Raw genomic sequence first — 19,899 nt, forward strand, 5'->3', positions numbered from 1 at the left:
GGCTATAGTAAGTAAAACACTTCTTCAATCATTACCAAAGAGTTCAGTGAAGTTCACTGGTCATCTGTTAGTAATGCCCTCTTTCATCTCAGAGCTTGGGTGTAATCATAATCTTCTTGTGCAGTGAAATGTTAACACTAAGACATCACTGATTGTGATCCTGCTGGTTTCTTACGGCTCATTTTTAAAGCAAACACACTTCTTCTAAAATGGTGAAAAAGTAAGCAGTAAACTCCCAGAGGTTTAAATTTAAAGTTTGTTAGCAAACTCTCAAAAAATAGTAATTTCACAATATTACAAATGGGCCTGCAGATTTGTAAATAATCAACAGAAGTTGGGACACCTGTGCATATTGTGCACTTCAACTTACAGGGTTTAATTTACTTTAATTGCTGCAGAATATCTGTAGATTGTAACCTATTAGTTGTTCCCTACGACTATAAAACACACTATCCAACTTTTTTGTGGACGGTTGGTGACTGTATTGTTTTATTAACTTTGCTATGTATGGATATGTGAGCAAGATTCACAGTGATTAATGAACAGGATATAATTTTTGATTAATGAATAAAGAATATATTCCTCTTTTACATTACAGAATTACAGATGTATTCCCTTGCAACACCATTCTGCACTACTATGTTATATATAGTATATGCAAATGATGTGCCATATGGTAAAGCAGGGTCCTGAAGTTTGGTCATGTAGTGCCACAGTGGTTGCAAGTTTATCCTACAGCCCAAATTCGTAGTTCAAAGCCAGTTATTTCTGATGAGACAATATTAGCTCAAGCATCATTTTTGTGCTTCATTTTAGCTAATGTGCCTGTTACAGATTCCCAATCCTTAGTTGCTTCATTTACTCTTAAACAGCTGTACTCACTGTTTTATTTTTTTCTTGAATTGCTTACCACCTGCCAAAGAAGTCATCCGCTCAATATCTAACTCCGTGGCTCTCAGTTTGAGGGGGATGCACTGTGCCTGATTTTAAACTTTTAATTGAATATTATCTTGATCACACAAGCTGTTACTTTGCAGGCTCTATATTTTGGGATCAATTTACAAATTCTAAAAATTGATAGATTTTATTAGAATGTCACAAGCATTTCTGTACAATGTGTTATCCAGCTTTTAATCAAACAAAGAGAATCAGATGTGAAATGAGTCACTGGTCATGAAACTTAATGGAGTAAAAACCTGCAGTCACATTTACATCTGTATGCTGACTGTATGTGAATGTATATGAAGTGTCTGTTTTAATAAAATATTTGGAAAGAGACAGAACAGGAAAAATGCTAAGGACTGACAATTACTAGGCTGTCTGCTGTTATTCTGTATTCATGTCCAAACTCTGGTGCTTTGAAACACAAATCCAGCAATACCAGATTACAATTTTACTATTTTTCGCAAATACCTTTAGTAAAAATAAATGTGGTAATTGTAATATAGAATTAAGCTAACCAATGAGTGTTGAACATAAGTGGTTTGCTATATCATCCTTGCTCTGAAACCATTTAAGTTCCATGGACTTCTCTGAAACATGTTTTCTTGAGATTATATAGAAATGTTGCTTATTGTTTTGACAGTTTTTTTAAATGAATAGAAAGGAAATTGAATCTTTACATGGCTTAATTTGCTTTTTGCTGTTGATGAGAGTAAATTATCAATTTCACTCTTCTGACAAGGTAGAACTATTCTAATAGTGTAAAATACTACTATTTGTTTATAAAATACAGCTGGATTTAAGTCAGTGGTGCCAAAAATTGCCTCTTCAAAATCAAAATTATTTCCTACCCAGATAGTCATCTTAGAATTAATGAATTATTCTGTCTGGTAAGCTGGTATTGTCCAGAAATGTTTGCTTATACGTTAGGTTGTATATGACATTATCTGAACCTAATTTTGTGTTTTGCAGATGGTGTTTTGCCAGCAGAAAGTCACATTCACTCAGAAGCCGTGGATAGGGAAGAGGAGGCAATAATGCCACAGGATGTCGAGGTTTGTTTATATATTATTCTTGCAGTTTGATCAATATCTGCATATTTATAAATACTTCTCAGATTAAAGTTCCTATTGAATTGGGCAGTACAATTTCTTTAGTATTTGTATTTTTTTGTTTTTACATCTGGTTATGTTAATGGGGAGTGATCATTCTTCTAACTCAGACCACCTCTACACTGTTTCTTTTGAACTGTGGTGCTCTTCTGTTCACCTTCATGCAGTTAATATGTACTGACAGAATTTGGTAGATATACCTGCTACCTTGCCAGTTCACTAAAGAAAATGGTAAAGCCCTATTCCCTCGTCACTAACATTCAAGAGTATTTTTAGTGTTCCTCCTTATTGGGTATTTTGAAAATACATTAGAATAATATATATTTTTACTTTCTATTTTAGTAGCATTTATGATCGTTGCCATTTCATAACAAGAGAATTAGCCAGTAGTATTATACTGTAGTGTTTCACAAAGTCCTACCACTAGTGCATGAATTTCTTTCTCTGCCCATCTTTTAGTTTTTTGTACTGGTTTCTATACCAGCAGAATTGAACAAAGCAGGGACCAGCTCTTGTTGTGTTATAAGCCCAAGTCCACTGCAGAGCTTGGAATTGCTCCAAAGGAGAAGTCCACAGTAATGTGAAATTATTCCCACATTCCTAGCATTGAATTGTGAGCAAGTCACCACTTGGTGTCTCTGTGTTCGGAGTGGGTTCATTTTTCACCCTTGAAACAGCTTCTCCTGAGTCTTAATGAAATAGTTTCAAGACCTCAGTGGCATCTGCTAGGAGGTGTGGCCAAAAGTTTATTATTTGTTTTTTTACAGAATGTGTGGAGAGCACCAGTAGTAAGGCAACTGTCAAGCTGAAGAAAGGACCCTTTTACTGCAATGTTAGTGGATGGTCCCCAAATTGTAGTAAGTGGTCGTGATAGGCCAAAAAGCATCGGCTACATCAATGGCTGATGCAAAGTCTCAGGTGTGGAAGTAAGTTTGTGAAGTTGAGGAGAATAACTGTCAGAGAGCCTGTGAAGTGTTTCTGATAAACAATGTGACCACTTAGGAAGAATAAGTGGAATGCTACCCAGATGCCTTTAACAAACCTGTAGAAATGTTGACCTCGGATGAAGTTCCAAGGAGCACCTTGTGGAACTTTTGAGCTTAGTAGATACACATTCCTTGTAGGAGGCAGTTCCAGGAGGATTGACTGGGATTGGTCCACCTTGGTAACTGAAGTTACAGCTTTAGTTACAAACCTCTGAAATACCAAGGCTGTAGGGCTGGATGAGATATTTCTTGAAATGCTTAGAGTAATTGGTATTTTGTGAGAATTTTGGCTGAAACACCTCTTCATGGAGGGCAGCAACAGTGACTTAATGGCAAAGTGACATGGTGGACTCCATTTTTAAAAGGTGAACTAGAAGTTTTGTCTCTTACTGAGGGGAGTATACTATTCAGCCTCTCTGGTAAAGCCAATTCTGGCAGCTATAACTGAGACTAGTTCAACCTTAAATATGAGCGGAGCAAATGGGATCCTGTCCTGGCTTTGGAACTGTTGGTCAACTCTTTGTCATTGAACAAATATTTGAAGGATCATGGGAATTTACCACTCCTCTACTCCTCTTATAAGCATGTACACCCTGTTTATAGGCTCATTATTTCTGTGCTCATTTGTATTAGCGGAATTGCTGTTAGAGACTGTAATCTGACCCTTGCCTAAATTTGTTTTATTCCTGCAACTCCTTGTTACCACCTTTTATGTCATTATACTATATGTATTTATTTTAAAATTGCAGTCTTAAGTTTATTTGTTTAACATTTCCAAACTGTTTATACAAATAGCAGAATTCTGGATCTCAAAATAATTGTCATTTTGTTAATCTTGTATACTTTATGAATGCTTTTTTGATAAATTATGCACATGAGCATAAAACCAAAAGGTGTGGGTTTCAAAAAATTGACTACTATCCTGTTAGTTTAAAGTACTGCGGTGGGTTGGCACCCTGCCCGGGATTGGTTCCTGCCTTGTGCCCTGTGTTGGCTGGGATTGGCTCCAGCAGACCCCCGTGACCCTGTGTTCGGATTCAGCGGGTTGGATAATGGATGGATGGATAGTTTAAAGTTTCTTGGAGTTTTACATGAATTCTCAACTTTGAATGGAGGAATTTGTGAAGGGATATGACACATGTCTGTCAAGTATGCAGGAAATGGCATAATATGAACAGTGTGTGGCAGAATTTATAACTACAAAGCATAAAGGGATTTTTAGCATGTTAAAGGCTAAAGAAGGCTGTTAATGCACTTGGCTGAAAAGTAATTGTAAAACAGTATGTTTGTGTTAGAAAGTGTAGAGGTCTTTGCCACAACGGCCGTTAGTCAATTTTTAAATAAGACTTTTTCATGTTTTTGCATCACTATAAGAGATTTTTTTTTTTTTTTTTTTAATTGTGTGTTTACAGGCAAAGTCACCTTCAAAAAAATTACCTGAACCAAGCACTATTGCATCTTCTACTAATGATCTTGAAGAGGAAGAGGGAGACACCTGTACGATATGTTTTGAACCATGGACAAATGCAGGTGACCACCGCCTCTCAGCTCTACGTTGTGGACATCTTTTTGGCTTCAATTGCATTGACCGTTGGCTTCGGGGTCAAGGTGGCAAGTGTCCACAGGTCAGGATGGTTTCTTGTTAAGTCTAATTTTTTTTTTTTTTTTTTTAAAACGAGTCACAAGGTTGTTTATTGTTGGTGCACTGTGAGTGCTCAGTTTGAATGAACAATCTTATTTTTTTTTTCTTTTTCGCATAAGGTTTTTTACTGTTAAATGTCAAATTTGCAAACTCAGTTTAAAAAGTATTCATTTTTTATAATATGATGTACTCTATTTACTGTTTAATCCTGTGTGTGTAACTTTTTTTACTAAAAAATAAAAATAAAAAAGTTAAACTGTAAACAGCAATGTAGCCTGAAGGCATACTTTGGGATTAAATAGTTTTTTTTTATTTATCCAAAAGAATATTCCCATAATATATGCCTAATATTCTTTGAGTTTTAGTAAAGAACAACTTGCTTTTGCATTCTGGTGAAAACGAAGTGGTTTCAGCTAAGCATTGGTGGGGTAGGGCAGGGCATTAGTACCAGCTGCACAAAATGCATCCAGTTATTTATACTGTAAATGCTAATCCACACTGTCAGAATGCTGAATATATCGGTATTGTTTCTGTAGCTGCATTTATACCCATTTGCCAAAGTTGTGTGGCTTTATGTGTGCTTCATAGGACAGTTCTGGCACTAGTGTGCTCATTTTCAAATAATTCAACAAACCAAATAACTTTTGTTTTAAAAATTTTAGTAAAATTTCAAAGCAAAATAATTCACACAAAAATAAAGAAAAAATTGATGTTAAAGAAAAGTTCTTGTTTAAAGGAAGTACTTTTTAAGGCTTACTTGTCTTGTTTCACTTGGGTTTGGTCATTCAGTCGTACCTTCAAATGGTCAGAAAAATGTATGCAAGTCTGCTATTGGCATACTTATCTAACAGTCCATGCTAGCAATAAGACTATTTTGTAACTGGCTTAATTAACACTGTGTATACAGATAGCTAAGAAAGTTCTATTTTATATTAACTTGCAGGGGATCAAAGACTATACCATAGTCTAAATACTGTAACTATAAGAAACTGATATTCTGTTATTGAAATCAAACAATTCTCACATTAACATTAAATATTCTAAGAGAGGCTCTTACAGTTTTAATAATTAATACATGCTTTAAAGTGTTCCAGTTTAAGAGGTCCTATTGGATTAGGGTGAAACCAGAATGTATTTTAGATGGCTAGTTATGGTTTATTTATTTTAACCTAGAACTGTAAACCATTGTTTGAAGTACTACCAAGCACCTCATTCCAAAAATTGTGCATCCTTGCATTGCAAAGCTGGTTACAGTTACCTAAGGCAAATGTGGGTCAGGTTGTATTATACAGTAAGTACTACACAATTGGAAGACCTGTATTTGATCTTGATCCACAGTAGTTTAAATGCATCTAATGAGAACTACAATGGCTGACATGATGTACTTGAACCAAACCAGAAATTAATTGTAAAAGAAGAGTTTAACAGTTATTAAACTTCATATGCTTGGCAGTAGGACTATGCCATATGTGTCATCTGCGATAATATCTTAATTGTTGTTTTAACGATGTGTGAACTGAAATTATCAAGTATATCATCACTTTGTTAAAAACAATCAAAAACCTACCTGGAGAGTTCTCGCATTCATGGTTTCATGTAACCTAACAAGACCGAGTACTGCGTGTGTGTGCTTCTTGATAAGTTTTATAATATGTTTTGTCATTAATTACTGTATACAATAAGCATATGCTTGTTTCTATCCCTGCAGTGCAATAAGAAGGCAAAACGTTCAGATATTGTGCTTCTGTATGCTCGTTCCCTGAAGGCCCTTGACACCAGTGATCAGGAAAAAATGAAAAGGTATAAAGTGTATAAAGGTATAAAGTGCATTTTTGTGATTATTTGTTGCTACATCTGCATAGGGATGAATCTGAATGCTTTTTATGTTATTTACCACAGTATACTGCAAGCTGGCAGGAATTTTGTCCATATTTGTGCTATTTTGGAAAAGCATCATTAAAGTTGCAGCCAGTGCAGCACTTTTCTTGGCAGTGACATTAAGCCTTGGTTATTGCCAACATCTTGACTTTTGAAATCTTTCCTTTAAATGGTGGTGAAAATTATTGAAGGAAAGTTTAAAAAAAAAAAAAAAAGAAACTTAAAATTAAGTAAGTGCTGTATTCCAATCTTGATTTTCTTATACACAAATATGAGGTCTGTCCAAAAAGAAACTGAAATTTAAACAAACAAAAAAAAAACAATTATTTTAGTCTTACCACATAGTCAGACTTGTCTCTTTCAAAGTATTCTCCTCCTCTATTTATACAGTGCTTCAAACAGTTTTTCCATTTCTAAAATGCATCCTGGAACTCATTTTGTGGAATGTCACGTAGGTCACTTGGCGTTCTATTGCTAGAAATTGGCAACCTTTCAGGGTGGATTTTAACTTGGGGAACAAAAAATGTCTGCAGGGGCAGTACACCCACCTTTCTTCACCTGTTTTTTGGAAAGTTTTCAACATAATTTTGAATGATCTAACCACTCCTGACTAACAGTGACACAGTTTGCTTCTTGCTCATCTGTAAAGAGAGTCAGTACAGATTTTGCAGCAACCCTATGCAACTTCAGTTTCAGTCAAAATTGTGTGACAGTAACTTTTATTGATGCTTACTACTTCAGCAACTACACGGACAGACAATTTTGTCAAGAATTTCATGAAAATATGTTGCTCTTCAAACTTCTTCATATTTCATCCTGTAAAAAATTGCAGAAGTTACAGTTGACGTTTTCACTCTACTGCATTTCCTTAGTGACTAATTGATGTGGTGGTTTGAGCCAGTAGAGATTTTAAAGGTCAAGGTTTCGGCCATAAACCAACACTATTGTGAGTCTGCTATATTTGCTTGTTGATGCCTTATTTAAGAAGTTTGGTTTCTTTTTGCACAGACCTTGTAATATTCTGTGGCAAGACCAGTGTTGAAATGACACAAAGATCAACAAAAATACCATAATTATGAAATGTTATTAAGAGTATGGCATACAAAATATATTGGTTAGAGTAGAAAAGTGATTTATTACATCAGCATTGAAACAGTGAAGTCTAACTAATAAAAAGGAAAAGACTAGTTTTCCTGTATAGTTGAACTTAAACTTCTACCCTGTAACTTGAACTCTAAATTCAGATCATTTATAAACTGGAGAAAGCAGATATTACAAACTGTGAAAAATGTGCTGTTTGAAAGTTAAATTACTGTTGATTATAAAGTACATTAAGCCGCACTAAGCTTCAAAGCCACTTAACTAAACACATTCAATTTTGTCCTCATATTTGTAGAATCAAGGTCTTCAGAAGATTTTTTTTTTTTTTCCAATTAAACAATGAGTTGCTTATTCAGCCAGTAAGCAATTCTTCATTTAATGAGCCACTATAGTCTGGAACAAACTACTAAGTTGTGGTGCTGATTGGAAATCTTAACTTTAAGAAAATATCAGAATGAGGTATTAGGATAATTTAGAAATTCACTAACCAAACAAGCTTGATGGACTGCATGGGTCCCCTCTTCTTTGTCAAACTGTTTACATTCTTATGTTTCTACATGGTCACAGGACTTAGTCCTTTGGGACAGTATATCTAACTATGGACAGGAATGAAAGAGTACTTTCTTCAGACTCAAATATGAATAAATAAAAAAATAAAGAAAAGTTAATGCTATAAATGATTCTATTATTAATCCTTTTCTCGTATTTAGCAGGGGGAGGCCTTGGCTCCCTTGTAGTATTGGATCGGTACTAAAATTTTGATTTCAGTATCAATACCAGTGTTTCAGGTTCCAAAATGATACAGAAGCAAATAACCAGTAACACGATCCCTAAGTCTCACTCCAGCTTTCCTAGTGAAGTGCGTTAATACATTGAATTGAATCAAAGGGGAGATGGATTTCTGTGGAGTCTCCTTTTCAAAGAAGTATGTTTCTTCACTGTGGAGTGTTCAGCAGGTCAAAGCATGGGTATGGGGGTTTGTCTCCTGTGGTGTTTATCGATCTTCAAAGTGCACTGGGATTAAGGTTGTTAAAGTTAACGTCCCCTGGGCTATCTCCATCATATCGATTCAAGAAGGAAGGGGGTTGGGGTTTGGCTTTCATGGAGTCTTCAGTGCCACAAACGGGAAGAAACGAGAGCTTTGCACAGGGTATTTAAAAACTAACGTTTGCTTCTGGTTCTGTATATACTGAAATGCTTATACTGTACCATTTTAAAAATAGTTTTTTGGTACCTTTTCAGTACTAGTATACTGCATAGCCCAACTCCCCTGGAGCCTAAATTTGCATAAGCTGGCCCAATAATTATGTGAATGGAATTATGAAGTAGTACATGTATTGTCACTTGTACAAAGTACAGTGAAATGTTTACACCAGTTAAGAGCAGTGACTGACAGTCCAACTAAATCCTCAAGCCTGTTTAGTGTGTCAAAAAATGCTTAAATCTAATGTTTGTCTTATTATTGAAATGGAGGAAAAGATAATCGTGTTACATGGGTTGTTTTTTTTTTATGCCTGCAGTGTTTCATTCATTGTGGTTTTTAAGGTAAAATTAGATAAGCAAACTTTTATTATCTTTTAAAACTATAATACTATAGTTTTAATATAGTTTATCACATGTAATTCTTTAGAACAGTCTGATCTAAGTCATGGTCCCTTAAATGAGGTCTATAATTTGCTATTTTGAAGCGTTCTGGAACAGTGTTATTCAATAAAGACATTTCTTATTATGTTCATGTGGATTATTCAACTGCAGCTAATGAGTTCTTCAATAAATTATTTGGAGTCATGCTAACAGATATGTGGCATGTTCCTTTTTTGAAATTTGTCATTGTGTTTTCTGTCCCACAATTAAATGAAATTCAGTAAGGTGTGTATGTCTGGCATTCTGTGGCACAGTATACCTAGATATGAAAGCTGAGATCTCTGAAGCATTTTTTAAAATTACACCTTTTAAAATTAGTATTCTTTGTTTATCCACATTACTAACCGAGAATGCTAAACCGGATGGACGCAGGGACATCCGGCCATGGGCCGTAGCCGCAAAAAGACGTACTGCGCAGGCGCCCCAAGAAATGAGGCGCCGCGAGAGGCGGCCGCGACCACAGAAAAAAGGATTGAGCACAAGCAACGGACGGGACACACACAAAGAGGACTATTCAACAAGCCCCTGGCACACAAAAAGAAAGAAGACGCGAGCACCACACAAAGCCCATTGGACACGAAACGGGACAGACTACGGACATAGCACACGAAACGTACACAAAAACGACGATTCAGACCCACAACCACAGTAACATAAATAACAAATGACACACAAAGCCCCATTTCTAAATGAACCGTCCGTATTAAACATACGTCATCTCAACACGTTCACAATATGCAGCATAGGTAGATCTCATTACAATGAGGCACTATTAACCATTCAACCGCAGAAAAGGCTCCATATTAACAGTGAGTGCGATCCTCCTTATTACATATCCATATTTCTAGAAGAAAAAATGTCTCGGCTCCAAAAACGCAAAGCTCAACTAACACAGTTACAGAAACGAACCCAAATGGACAGACACACTGAACGTAGACGCATGCAGGGCGCGTCTCACAGTGCTGCATCGAAACAGGCATGAGTTCAAACCGAAAGACCTCGCGTCTCAGACATACAGAAACGGCAGCGAGGGGACAAAATAAATAAACGCAGAAGTCTACACCGTGCATCTCAAATGCCGGAAAACAAGCAGGCAAGGCTCCAAAAAGAGAAAGCTCAACTGACCGACATACAAAAACGGGCAAGGCTCAATACAAACAATGCACGCCGTACACTACAACGGGGTTCTCACACAGCACAAGCAAATCGATTACAGCTCCAAAACAACACGTCCCAAATACTGGACATACAACGACGCGCCTCTCAAACGGCACAAGCAAAACATACACGTCAAGGACATCAACGCCAGACACCTGCTAAACGCTTGCGTTAGCTGACAACGCATTCAATAATGAGTCCACTATTCAGGACAATTCATTAGGATTAATGAATGTCATTTGCAATCATTGTCATTCACTTAACTTCCCTAAAGAAACAACTAGCAATACAAGTAATGAATTTACACGTTGTTCTCAAATGGGTCAAATTAGACTGCCTCCTTTACATTCATATCCTGAATATCCACAGAAGCTTCTAACTAACGATGTACCTAAAAGTAAAAACTTTTTATGAACTGCATTAGATCCTACAATAGTTCATTTGCTTTTGCATCTACCGGAGTAAATATCAGGCCACCAAAAGGCAATGGCCCATACTGCTTTCGCATATGTGCACAAATACTGCATCGCATTGGAACAGTGCACCCTGAAACAAATCAACAACGCAAATATGCACAAATCTACATCCTAGATCCAGATGACGCAATCTATCAATCAAAGTGCTGCATCGCAACAGGCACGGATTCAAAACGAAACACCTCCCGTCTCAGACATACGTTAACGGCAGCGAAGGCTACAACGGGCTTCTCACACAGCACAGGCAAATCGATTACAGCTCCAAAACAACACGTCCCAAATACTACACATACAACAACGCGCCTCTCAAACGGCACAAGCAAAACATACACCAGGAAAATTCATTCGGATTAATGAATGTCATTTGCAATCATTGTCATTCAGTTCACTTCCCTGAAGAAACAACTGGCAATACAAGTAATACATTTACACTATGTTGTCAAAAGGGTCAAATTAGACTGCCTCCTTTACATTCATATCCTGAATATCTACAGAAGCTTCTAATTAACGATGTACCTGAAAGTGAAATCTTTATGAACTGCATTAGATCCTACAAATCGGTATCCATTATGAACATTAACGATGGCACTGCACGTGACATCCGTCTTGCAAAACTGTTAATTATTGATGAATGTACAATGGCATCCAGTCACTTACTCAACACCATTCATAAACTTCTACAAACATTTATGAATAATAATATTCCCTTTGGAGGAAAGGTACTTTTATTAGGAGGAGATTTTAGACAGTGCTTAGCTATTCTTCCACATGCCATGCGCTCAGCTATTGTTCAGTGCACCTTAAAATACGCAGACAATTGTCATTGCATTCAAAAGATTCAGTTAGTACAAAACATACGATGTCCAGAACCAGATCATAACAATTGCTTATTACAACTGGGAGATGGTACACTCACCAATACAGATGGACTTCACCCAGATATTATTACAATTCCTCAAGCCTTTATCTGCGACAACTTACTTACAGACAGATTTGGAACAGCAATCTCATTAGACCAAATGCCCCTTTTAACACAACGCACTATATTATGTCCAAAAAATATTAATGTGGAAAACATAAATACCCAAGTCATTCCATTACTTCCTGCAGAGACACCACTCTTTCTAAGCTCTGACAAACTTGACTCTGATCACGACAATAACCATCTTCATTGACATTACAAGTTCTGACCTGGAATTACCTTTTACACTTAAACGGCGTGTACAAAGAAATATTCCAATAAACCTTTACACTGTGCCACACACTTTATTGTTTGCTTTCTGTTTGCATCATCTACACCTTCACACTATTCTATATCTCATTCATACATCACTCTCTTTGTCATTCCCAACACCAGGGGTTGGCGAGCGAAGCCCCCTAGTTTGTGCCTAGTCTATAATTAAATACACATTAAAGTTAAGCCTATTATCTTGATCTTCACACTTTAATGTAATGTTGTTCCTTATGAATGCACATTTATTTTTACCTTACAAGCCTAGAGGTTACAGAACCTCTAGAGTATAAAGTCTTCATGCACTTTCAATACTTGGCTTAGAACCTAGGTGTGTGAAAATAGATTGTTTTCTCTCTCTTTTTCTCTCTGTGTTAATAGTGTTTTATAATTGTTAACAACTTTGTCAAAACAGATTATTTACAGATAGTGGAAGAAAACGAAAAGAAGTGAACATTAAAGAATAAGCTAGCCATGGCCTCATAATTTTGCTCAGTGCTGATATATTTTAATAATATTCAGTACTCCTAGTCCAAGCATTGTCGTTAGGATTGGCAGATATTCTGGAATATAGAACCCAAACCAATTTTATGAATATTTATATACTTATTGTTTATGCCATTTACAGTACTCTTCAGCATGAGCAGACCCTACGGAGGAAGGCAGAGTTAGAGTCTGCACAGTGCCGTTTACAGCTCCAAGTCTTAACGGATGAATGTGGAAGATTGCGCAAGGAGTTACAGGTACTTGTTCTAATACCATGTTACTATTTATATTTGTTTTTCTTAAAATAAGTTTAAAGATTTCCCATGCTGCCTGTTAGAGTATATACATATTATTGTGATTCATAACCAGTGCATTATTAAGTAGTAATTTAACCATATGGTTTCCTAAAATAGCTTATGTCAGCTCTTCTCTTTTTTCCTAGACAGGGAAAGAAAACACATCATTTGTTGTTATGATTAAAAGCAACTCCTTTTATTGATCAACAAGCACATGGAAACATTTGGCTTCTAGAGAGGAATAATGCTGATGTTCGTTTCACTTAACATTAGTTTAATTGTCTTATTACTCAAGATAACCTATGCAGTTACTGCAGTATAATGCAGAAGTGATTTTTGGGTGATCTTGAATTGTCATTTGTATAATGAACAACCTTCTGTTTCTTCAGCATACCCCTTAAAAACACATTATGACAGATGTTATTTTTTTGTAACACTTTTTCTATGTCTTGAATCTAAACCTGTTCCAGGAATAGATTTTTATATATATATATATATATATAATATACCCGTAGTCTGAATCACAATCTGATTGTATGGGTGGTTACCTACCAGGTAGCGCTTGTGGTTGGTCAGCAAGTCAGCTAACATCTGCCACGATGCCCTCAGTTGTGAGAAGCAGATCATAGAATGGTTGAAATAGTTTACTGTCAAATAATGCAAAGAGTACGCAACACATGTTTCGCCCTAATTCTGGGCTCATCAGGCGTACACACTCACTGCACTCCCTCTCGGGAATCGAACCTCGGACGTCAGCGCTAGAGGCGAAGCCCCTAACATTGCGCCACGGCGTGTGGTTCGTTTATTTGACAGCATGTTGATCGGGGTATTTACATTCATGGCATTCATAGTCTGAATCACAATCTGATTGTATGGGTGGTTACCTACCAGGTAACGCTTGAGGTTGGTCAGCAAGTCAGCCAACATCCGCCACAATGCCCTCAGTTGTGAGAAGCAGATCATAGAATGGTTGAAATAGTTTACTGTCAAATAATGCAAAGAGTACACGACACGTGTTTCGCCCTAATTCTGGGCTCATCAGGCGTACACACTCTACTGCACTCCCTCTCGGGAATCAAACCTCGGACGTCTCTGTAAGGCTATTCTCTCACTATATTCGAAACCTTCAGCTAGAGTTTTTACAGAGGGGTTGTTGTCAGCACCCTTTGACATTTCAAATGGGACTAGTCAAGGTTGCCTTCTCTCACCTTTGCACGAAGGAGGTTGAGCTTTCATTTGGTTCAAGATAGCGAAAGTTAATACAGCTGTGTGCTTGAAAACTTTTTCAAAATTCCTTATATGAAATAATATTAAAGTGTTCATGAAGATATTGAAAAGAGTGAAGGCTGTTGCCAGAAAAAGACAGGACAGTGTGTTAAGTCGATTTTGCTTCTATGTGCATAGATTTAAATCTGGGATTAAATGTTGAAAATCTGTTTTAACGGAAGCATTTTAAGGGGAAGAGAAAATTCTTTATTTTTGTGTTGACAAGATTTCCAAACAAATATTGCAGAAGAAACAGAAGTTAATAAAACAGAAGATAAATTATTTGCAAGTTAAACAAGCCAAAGCAAATCTACCAAATCTGAATATCCACATATGTACTGCTCTGTTTGAACCCAATGTTTAGAACTGTCAAAAGACCACCATTGTCTCAGCTGATTTAGTATTACTGCTCTGTGGTAGTCATGCAGGTCTGGGATTATCTCACATGGGACTGAGTCTTGTCGGAGCAGATCTATTTATTCTGGGCTTACTGCCTTTCCAAATACATTTAAATTGATCTTTTTGGACGGTTTCTATAATTTTGCTAGGAAACAAAAAATTAATTATGTGAAAATAATATAAAACCTTTGGAAGTACAATCATTTGTGTTACTAAAATTCTATCTACCTATGATAATGAAGATGGGTTACGATGCTTAAAATCTTTGTTAATGTTCTTTGATAAATTCATAAAATGAATATTTATTAGTTCCTTTGAACACTTTGTTAATGATATACCCAAATATGATATTGAAGAATTTTCCCAATTGAATTTAAATTTAGCTTCCATTGTTGAAAGTAAAGGGACAGAGATAGCTAATACTAAGGACCTGACATTTTGTGTCATTAATTTTATAATAAGAACAAGCTGTAAATTTCGTTATAACCTTTTGAAATGATTCCAGGGAGTTCAAAGGATCTGCTAATGCCATTAGAACGTTATCTGCATAAAGTCCAATTTTATGTACTGCAGGTCTAATGTGAATACCCTGAATCCCCCTGATTAGAACCTATGTGCTCAGCAATAGGGCTGTATAAAGAGAGCAAATATTAAAGGTGAGAGAAGGCAACCTTGTCTAGTCCCATTTGAAATGTCAAAGGGCGCTGACAACAACCCCTCTGTAAAAACTCTAGCTGAAGGTTTTGAATTTAGTGAGAGAATAGCCTTACAGATGGGTCCTTTTAAGATTAGATTTACTCAGAACTTCAAATAAATATAGCTAATGAACACCATCAAATGCTTTTTCTGTATCAAGAGCTAATAAAACAGTGGGGATAGATTTAGATTCAACATATTCAATGATATCAATGAAACGTCTGGTGCTTGTCTCCCAGGTATATGTAAAACCAGCTTCATCAATATTAATTATAGAGGGCAAAATTAAAGCTAATCTTGAGGCAAAAATTGTAGCATATATTTTCACAGCAGAATTTAGCAAAGAAATAGGTTGAAAATTTTCTGGAGATTAAGTTGGTTTGCCTGGTTTGGGGACAGTGACCACAATCGCTTCAAAAATTTCTTTAGGAAATTGTGCATTTGAAATTAGCTAATTAAAACTATCACGGAGGTACGGTATAAGCTGAGCTGCATAGTTCTTATAATACTCGTTAGTAAAACCATCACCTCCGGGAGCTCTGGAATGTTAGAGATTTCATAGCTGCCTCAACCTCTTTTTGAGAGAGAGGGGTGTCAAGTTTCATTAGCTGTTCTGTTGATGCTGCTGGGAGTGATACTTCAGAGAGAAATTCCTTCATAATTGAATTGAATTGGGTTGTGGAATTTGGGGATCCTGATTTAAATGATATAATTTAGCATAGTATGATCTAAATTTGTCTGTAATAGCTTGGGGGTTCACAATCTTCTTTCCTTCATTCCCAATAATAAAAGGAATTTTAGTTTTAGCCATATTTGATTTAACCTTGTTAGACAACATTTTATTAGGTCTTCCACTTTGTGTATAATATTTAAGTCTAAGCTTCTTTATAGCTAATTCATTTTTATTGAGTTTGAGCTCATTGAACTGTCTCCTAATCTGCTTTATTTTATTTACCAATATAGATGAAAAGGACTGTTTGTTCTGAATTTGTAGATTATGTAAACAATCCTCTTTAATAAAATCCCTGTGTGCGTCCAGGTGTCCGTGTGTGTGTCTTCTGGTGAAGTGCGCATGCGCGGGGCACGGTGTGATGCGCGATATTACTGTCAGAGAAAATTAAAGGCATATTACCAACGCGCACGCCTGTATTACCGCCAGAGAAAATTAAAGGTATATTACGGACGTACAAGACAGTATTATTGTCACAGAAAATTAAAGACACACAATAAACGCCGGCAGCCCACGAAGAACGGTCAGCACAGCAACTAAACATCAACAAAAGAAAGGCTGAACGACAAAGAAAAATACGACCAACAAACAGAATGAGGTCAAGGTCCCTTGCCATTTAATATAGACTGTTCCTACTAATGTTTATGCACTACTGTTCTAGCGCCCGTTATTGTAATGGGCTTAATGACTAGTTAAGTATATTTCACTTTCTTTCAGTCTGCTTTTTTTCTTTAGAAGCCGGCTGAATAAGAACCCCTCTCATATATGCTTTATGTGCACACCATTATGTGGCACTGCTTGAAACTGAACCATCATTTGTATGAAAGAATTCTGTGGGAGACTGTTCAATCTGTGAAAAAGTCATAGGATAATTAAGTAAATAATTATTAAGTCCTGTTAAGTCCAAGGCCTGTTATTAGGTAAAGTAGAGGTGTACCCCCAACTGTAACAGAATGGGAGAATAATCAGACCAGGTTATGGGTTATATATGATTGTTCAATAATGCCTTTGTCAATTATTTTATGTTCAGGTATTTATTACTATAGTCTTTGTCTTTTGGAAAGTATGACATCTTGAGGAAAGGATGTACCCTAAGTTCTTGTCTATAAGCCGCGGCTTATCTAAGGAAAAAAGTTGTGAAAATGAAAAAATAGAATATCGGCTTATACATAAGTCCGGCTTATACATCCATCGCGGGGGTTGCGTTCCAGAGCCACCCGCGAAATAAGAAAATCCGTGAAGTAGAAACCATATGTTTATATGGTTATTTTTATATTGTCATGCTTGGGTCACAGATTTGCGCAGAAACACAGGAGGTTGTAGAGAGACAGGAACGTTATTCAAACACTGCAAACAAACATTTGTCTCTTTTTCAAAAGTTTAAACTGTGCTCCATGACAAGACAGAGATGACAGTTCTGTCTCACAATTAAAAGAATGCAAACATATCTTCCTCTTCAAAGGAGTGAAGCAAACAAATCAATATGTCTGTTTGGCTTTTAAGTATGCGAAGCACCGCAGCACAAAGCTGTTGAAGGCGGCAGCTCACACCCCCTCCGTCAGGAGCAGGAAGAGAGAGAGAGAGACAGAGTTTGTTTTTCAGTCAAAAATCAATACGTGCCCTTCGAGCTTTTAAGTATGCGAAGCACTGTGCAGCATGTCTTTTCAGGAATCAGCTTTACAAAAGATAGCAACGTGAAGATAATCTTTCAGCATTTTTAGACGAGCGTCCGTATCGTCTAGGTGTGCAAACAATATATACAACAGCCCCCCTGCTCAATCCCCATATGTCAGGATCACAGATAGTCAGCGCAAGAGAGACAGAGAAAAGTAAGTTGGGTAGCTTCTCAGCCATCTGCCAATAGCGTCCCTTGTATGAAATCAACTGGGCAAACCAACTGAGGAAGCATGTACCAGAAATTAAAAGACCCATTGTCCGCAGAAATCCGCGAACCAGCAAAAAATCTGCGATATATATTTAAATATGCTTACATATAAAATCACAATTTAAATGACCGCTATGCGCGCGTGTTGACTCGGCGACGCCCAGAGCAGAAAGAACGCGCTCCAACCGCGCCATGCGGGGAGTGAGAGAGACGCCAATATCTCACACTCTCTCCCCCCTTAAAGAAATTAAATGGGTGCGAGTGAGACCACTGACCTCCCTCCCTTCTATTAGTTATAGGTTATAGTACGTTCGGCTTATCCATGAGTCCGGCTTATCTATGATACGATTTTATTTTAAAAATTCGTATGATTTTTGGTCTCCGGCTTATACATGAGTCCGGCTTATAGACAAGAACCTAGGGTAATTTTTTGAATGCTGTACGAAGAGTTAGTTGGACAGAATTACAAAATAAACACCATTTGAAACATTATTCTGTGTGCATCTCTACTTCAGCCTAAAAACACTACAGTTGGCGAACGAGGATGGCTGAAAATGTTCTGCTTGTTTCACTGCCACCTCCCCTGCATTTCTTGCCTTAGCCAGTTGAACCAACCGTCCCATAGGACAGATGGAAGTCTTTGTTTCAAACATACCTGCTTGCAGTGGGTTTGGACATAGTTGCCAATGCCAGTGCTATTCTCCTGCATTGTCTAGGCTCAGAAGGACTCTGCATCTTCCAGACTCTGTGCAACGCCGACAAATATGAAGCTCCTATTGGGCTCCTTGATGAGCACTTTACAAAAAAGCAGAGCGTCCTTTCAAAATGGCTAAAGTTCCATCAGCGGACACAGCATGCTGGCGAGTCTGTTTCACAGTATGTTGCTGATTTAAAGGGTTTATCCAAGTCTTGTAAATTTGGCCTTCTTTGTGATGAAATGATTAGAGACCAACTGATTGAAAAAAGTACTCTTCCTCTGGTGCGTGAGAGGCTTCTTTTGGAGGATGATGACTTAGCACATTCTAAAGTTTTGACTATTGCTTGCCAAATAGAATCTGCTTCTTAATGTGCACATAAAATCACTGAAGCACAGATGCCTCCTGTGAATACCTTAACTGCTGTTCAGACAGTGAGTGAGCCACAGGGTGCAGAGTGTAACTGTGCATCTGACTGTCAGTCTCGAGCATCAGTACAGCAGATGAGGCCTCATACAGCTCAGTCTTGCCAGTGTTGTGGCAGTTGCGGCTCGACTAGACATGTCGACTGTCATGGACTGCCCTAATGGCATAAAGAACAGATTCTCCTCTTCTAGCCAAAGTCGCTGGTGAAAGATCTGTGAAAATCGTTACCTCGCTGTAAGGGTCTGGAGGAGTTTTCTGCTTCTTGCTGTTTGCGGTCTTTAATGTGATAAAAATGTAAATATTTTGGCATCTGCATATTACCTATATCCTCAGTGATCCCTCTCAGTCAAAAATTATTCCGTCTGGAGCCATCTTCCAAATCAGTAGTCTTGCCAGACAGCTTGCTATTGTCTCCTCCATTTCATTAGAAACCATTACAATTTCGTTATGAGCATTTACAAACTCAGACATTATTGTTTCTATATGTGACATGCATTCTGCAATATCTGCTATGTCTTGTTTAAGTGCAGTAATCAATTTCCTAATATCAGAACAAATAGATTTAGTTCATCCAGAAGTAGAATCATTCTTGTTTTACTAATGATCAGTAGTTTGTGTATTCAACTTTTTTCCCCACCTGAGTTGAAACAGGTTACCAGTGAAGGAGTAGGAGACAGGCTATGGGATTTAGAGTGGTGTGTAGGCCTCTGAGTTGAATCTCTGTAAGTACCATGTTTGTTTCTGCATGTCAATCTTTCTGGAAGAAGTCTGGCAGTGTCGCTGGGACACTATTTGTAGATTTTTTTTTTTTTTTTTTGGAAGTAATATCTCAAGTTCAAAATAAATGCTA

The 19,899-nt window shown here is 37.1% G+C and overlaps 1 protein-coding gene across 1 annotated transcript in view; it reads left to right on the forward strand.

Annotated features, from left to right (window-relative positions):
• Window positions 1–19,899, forward strand: part of rfwd3 (ring finger and WD repeat domain 3) — a 134,600-nt gene that overhangs the window by 56,549 nt on the left and 58,152 nt on the right. The window contains exons 4-7 of the mRNA XM_051931541.1: window positions 1,915–1,997; window positions 4,453–4,665; window positions 6,391–6,482; window positions 12,799–12,913. Coding sequence (XP_051787501.1) covers window positions 1,915–1,997; window positions 4,453–4,665; window positions 6,391–6,482; window positions 12,799–12,913 — 503 coding nt within the window. The remainder of the gene's footprint in view (window positions 1–1,914; window positions 1,998–4,452; window positions 4,666–6,390; window positions 6,483–12,798; window positions 12,914–19,899) is intronic.

This window comes from Erpetoichthys calabaricus, chromosome 9, assembly GCF_900747795.2.
Source record: "Erpetoichthys calabaricus chromosome 9, fErpCal1.3, whole genome shotgun sequence".
Lineage (NCBI taxonomy): Eukaryota > Metazoa > Chordata > Cladistia > Polypteriformes > Polypteridae > Erpetoichthys > Erpetoichthys calabaricus.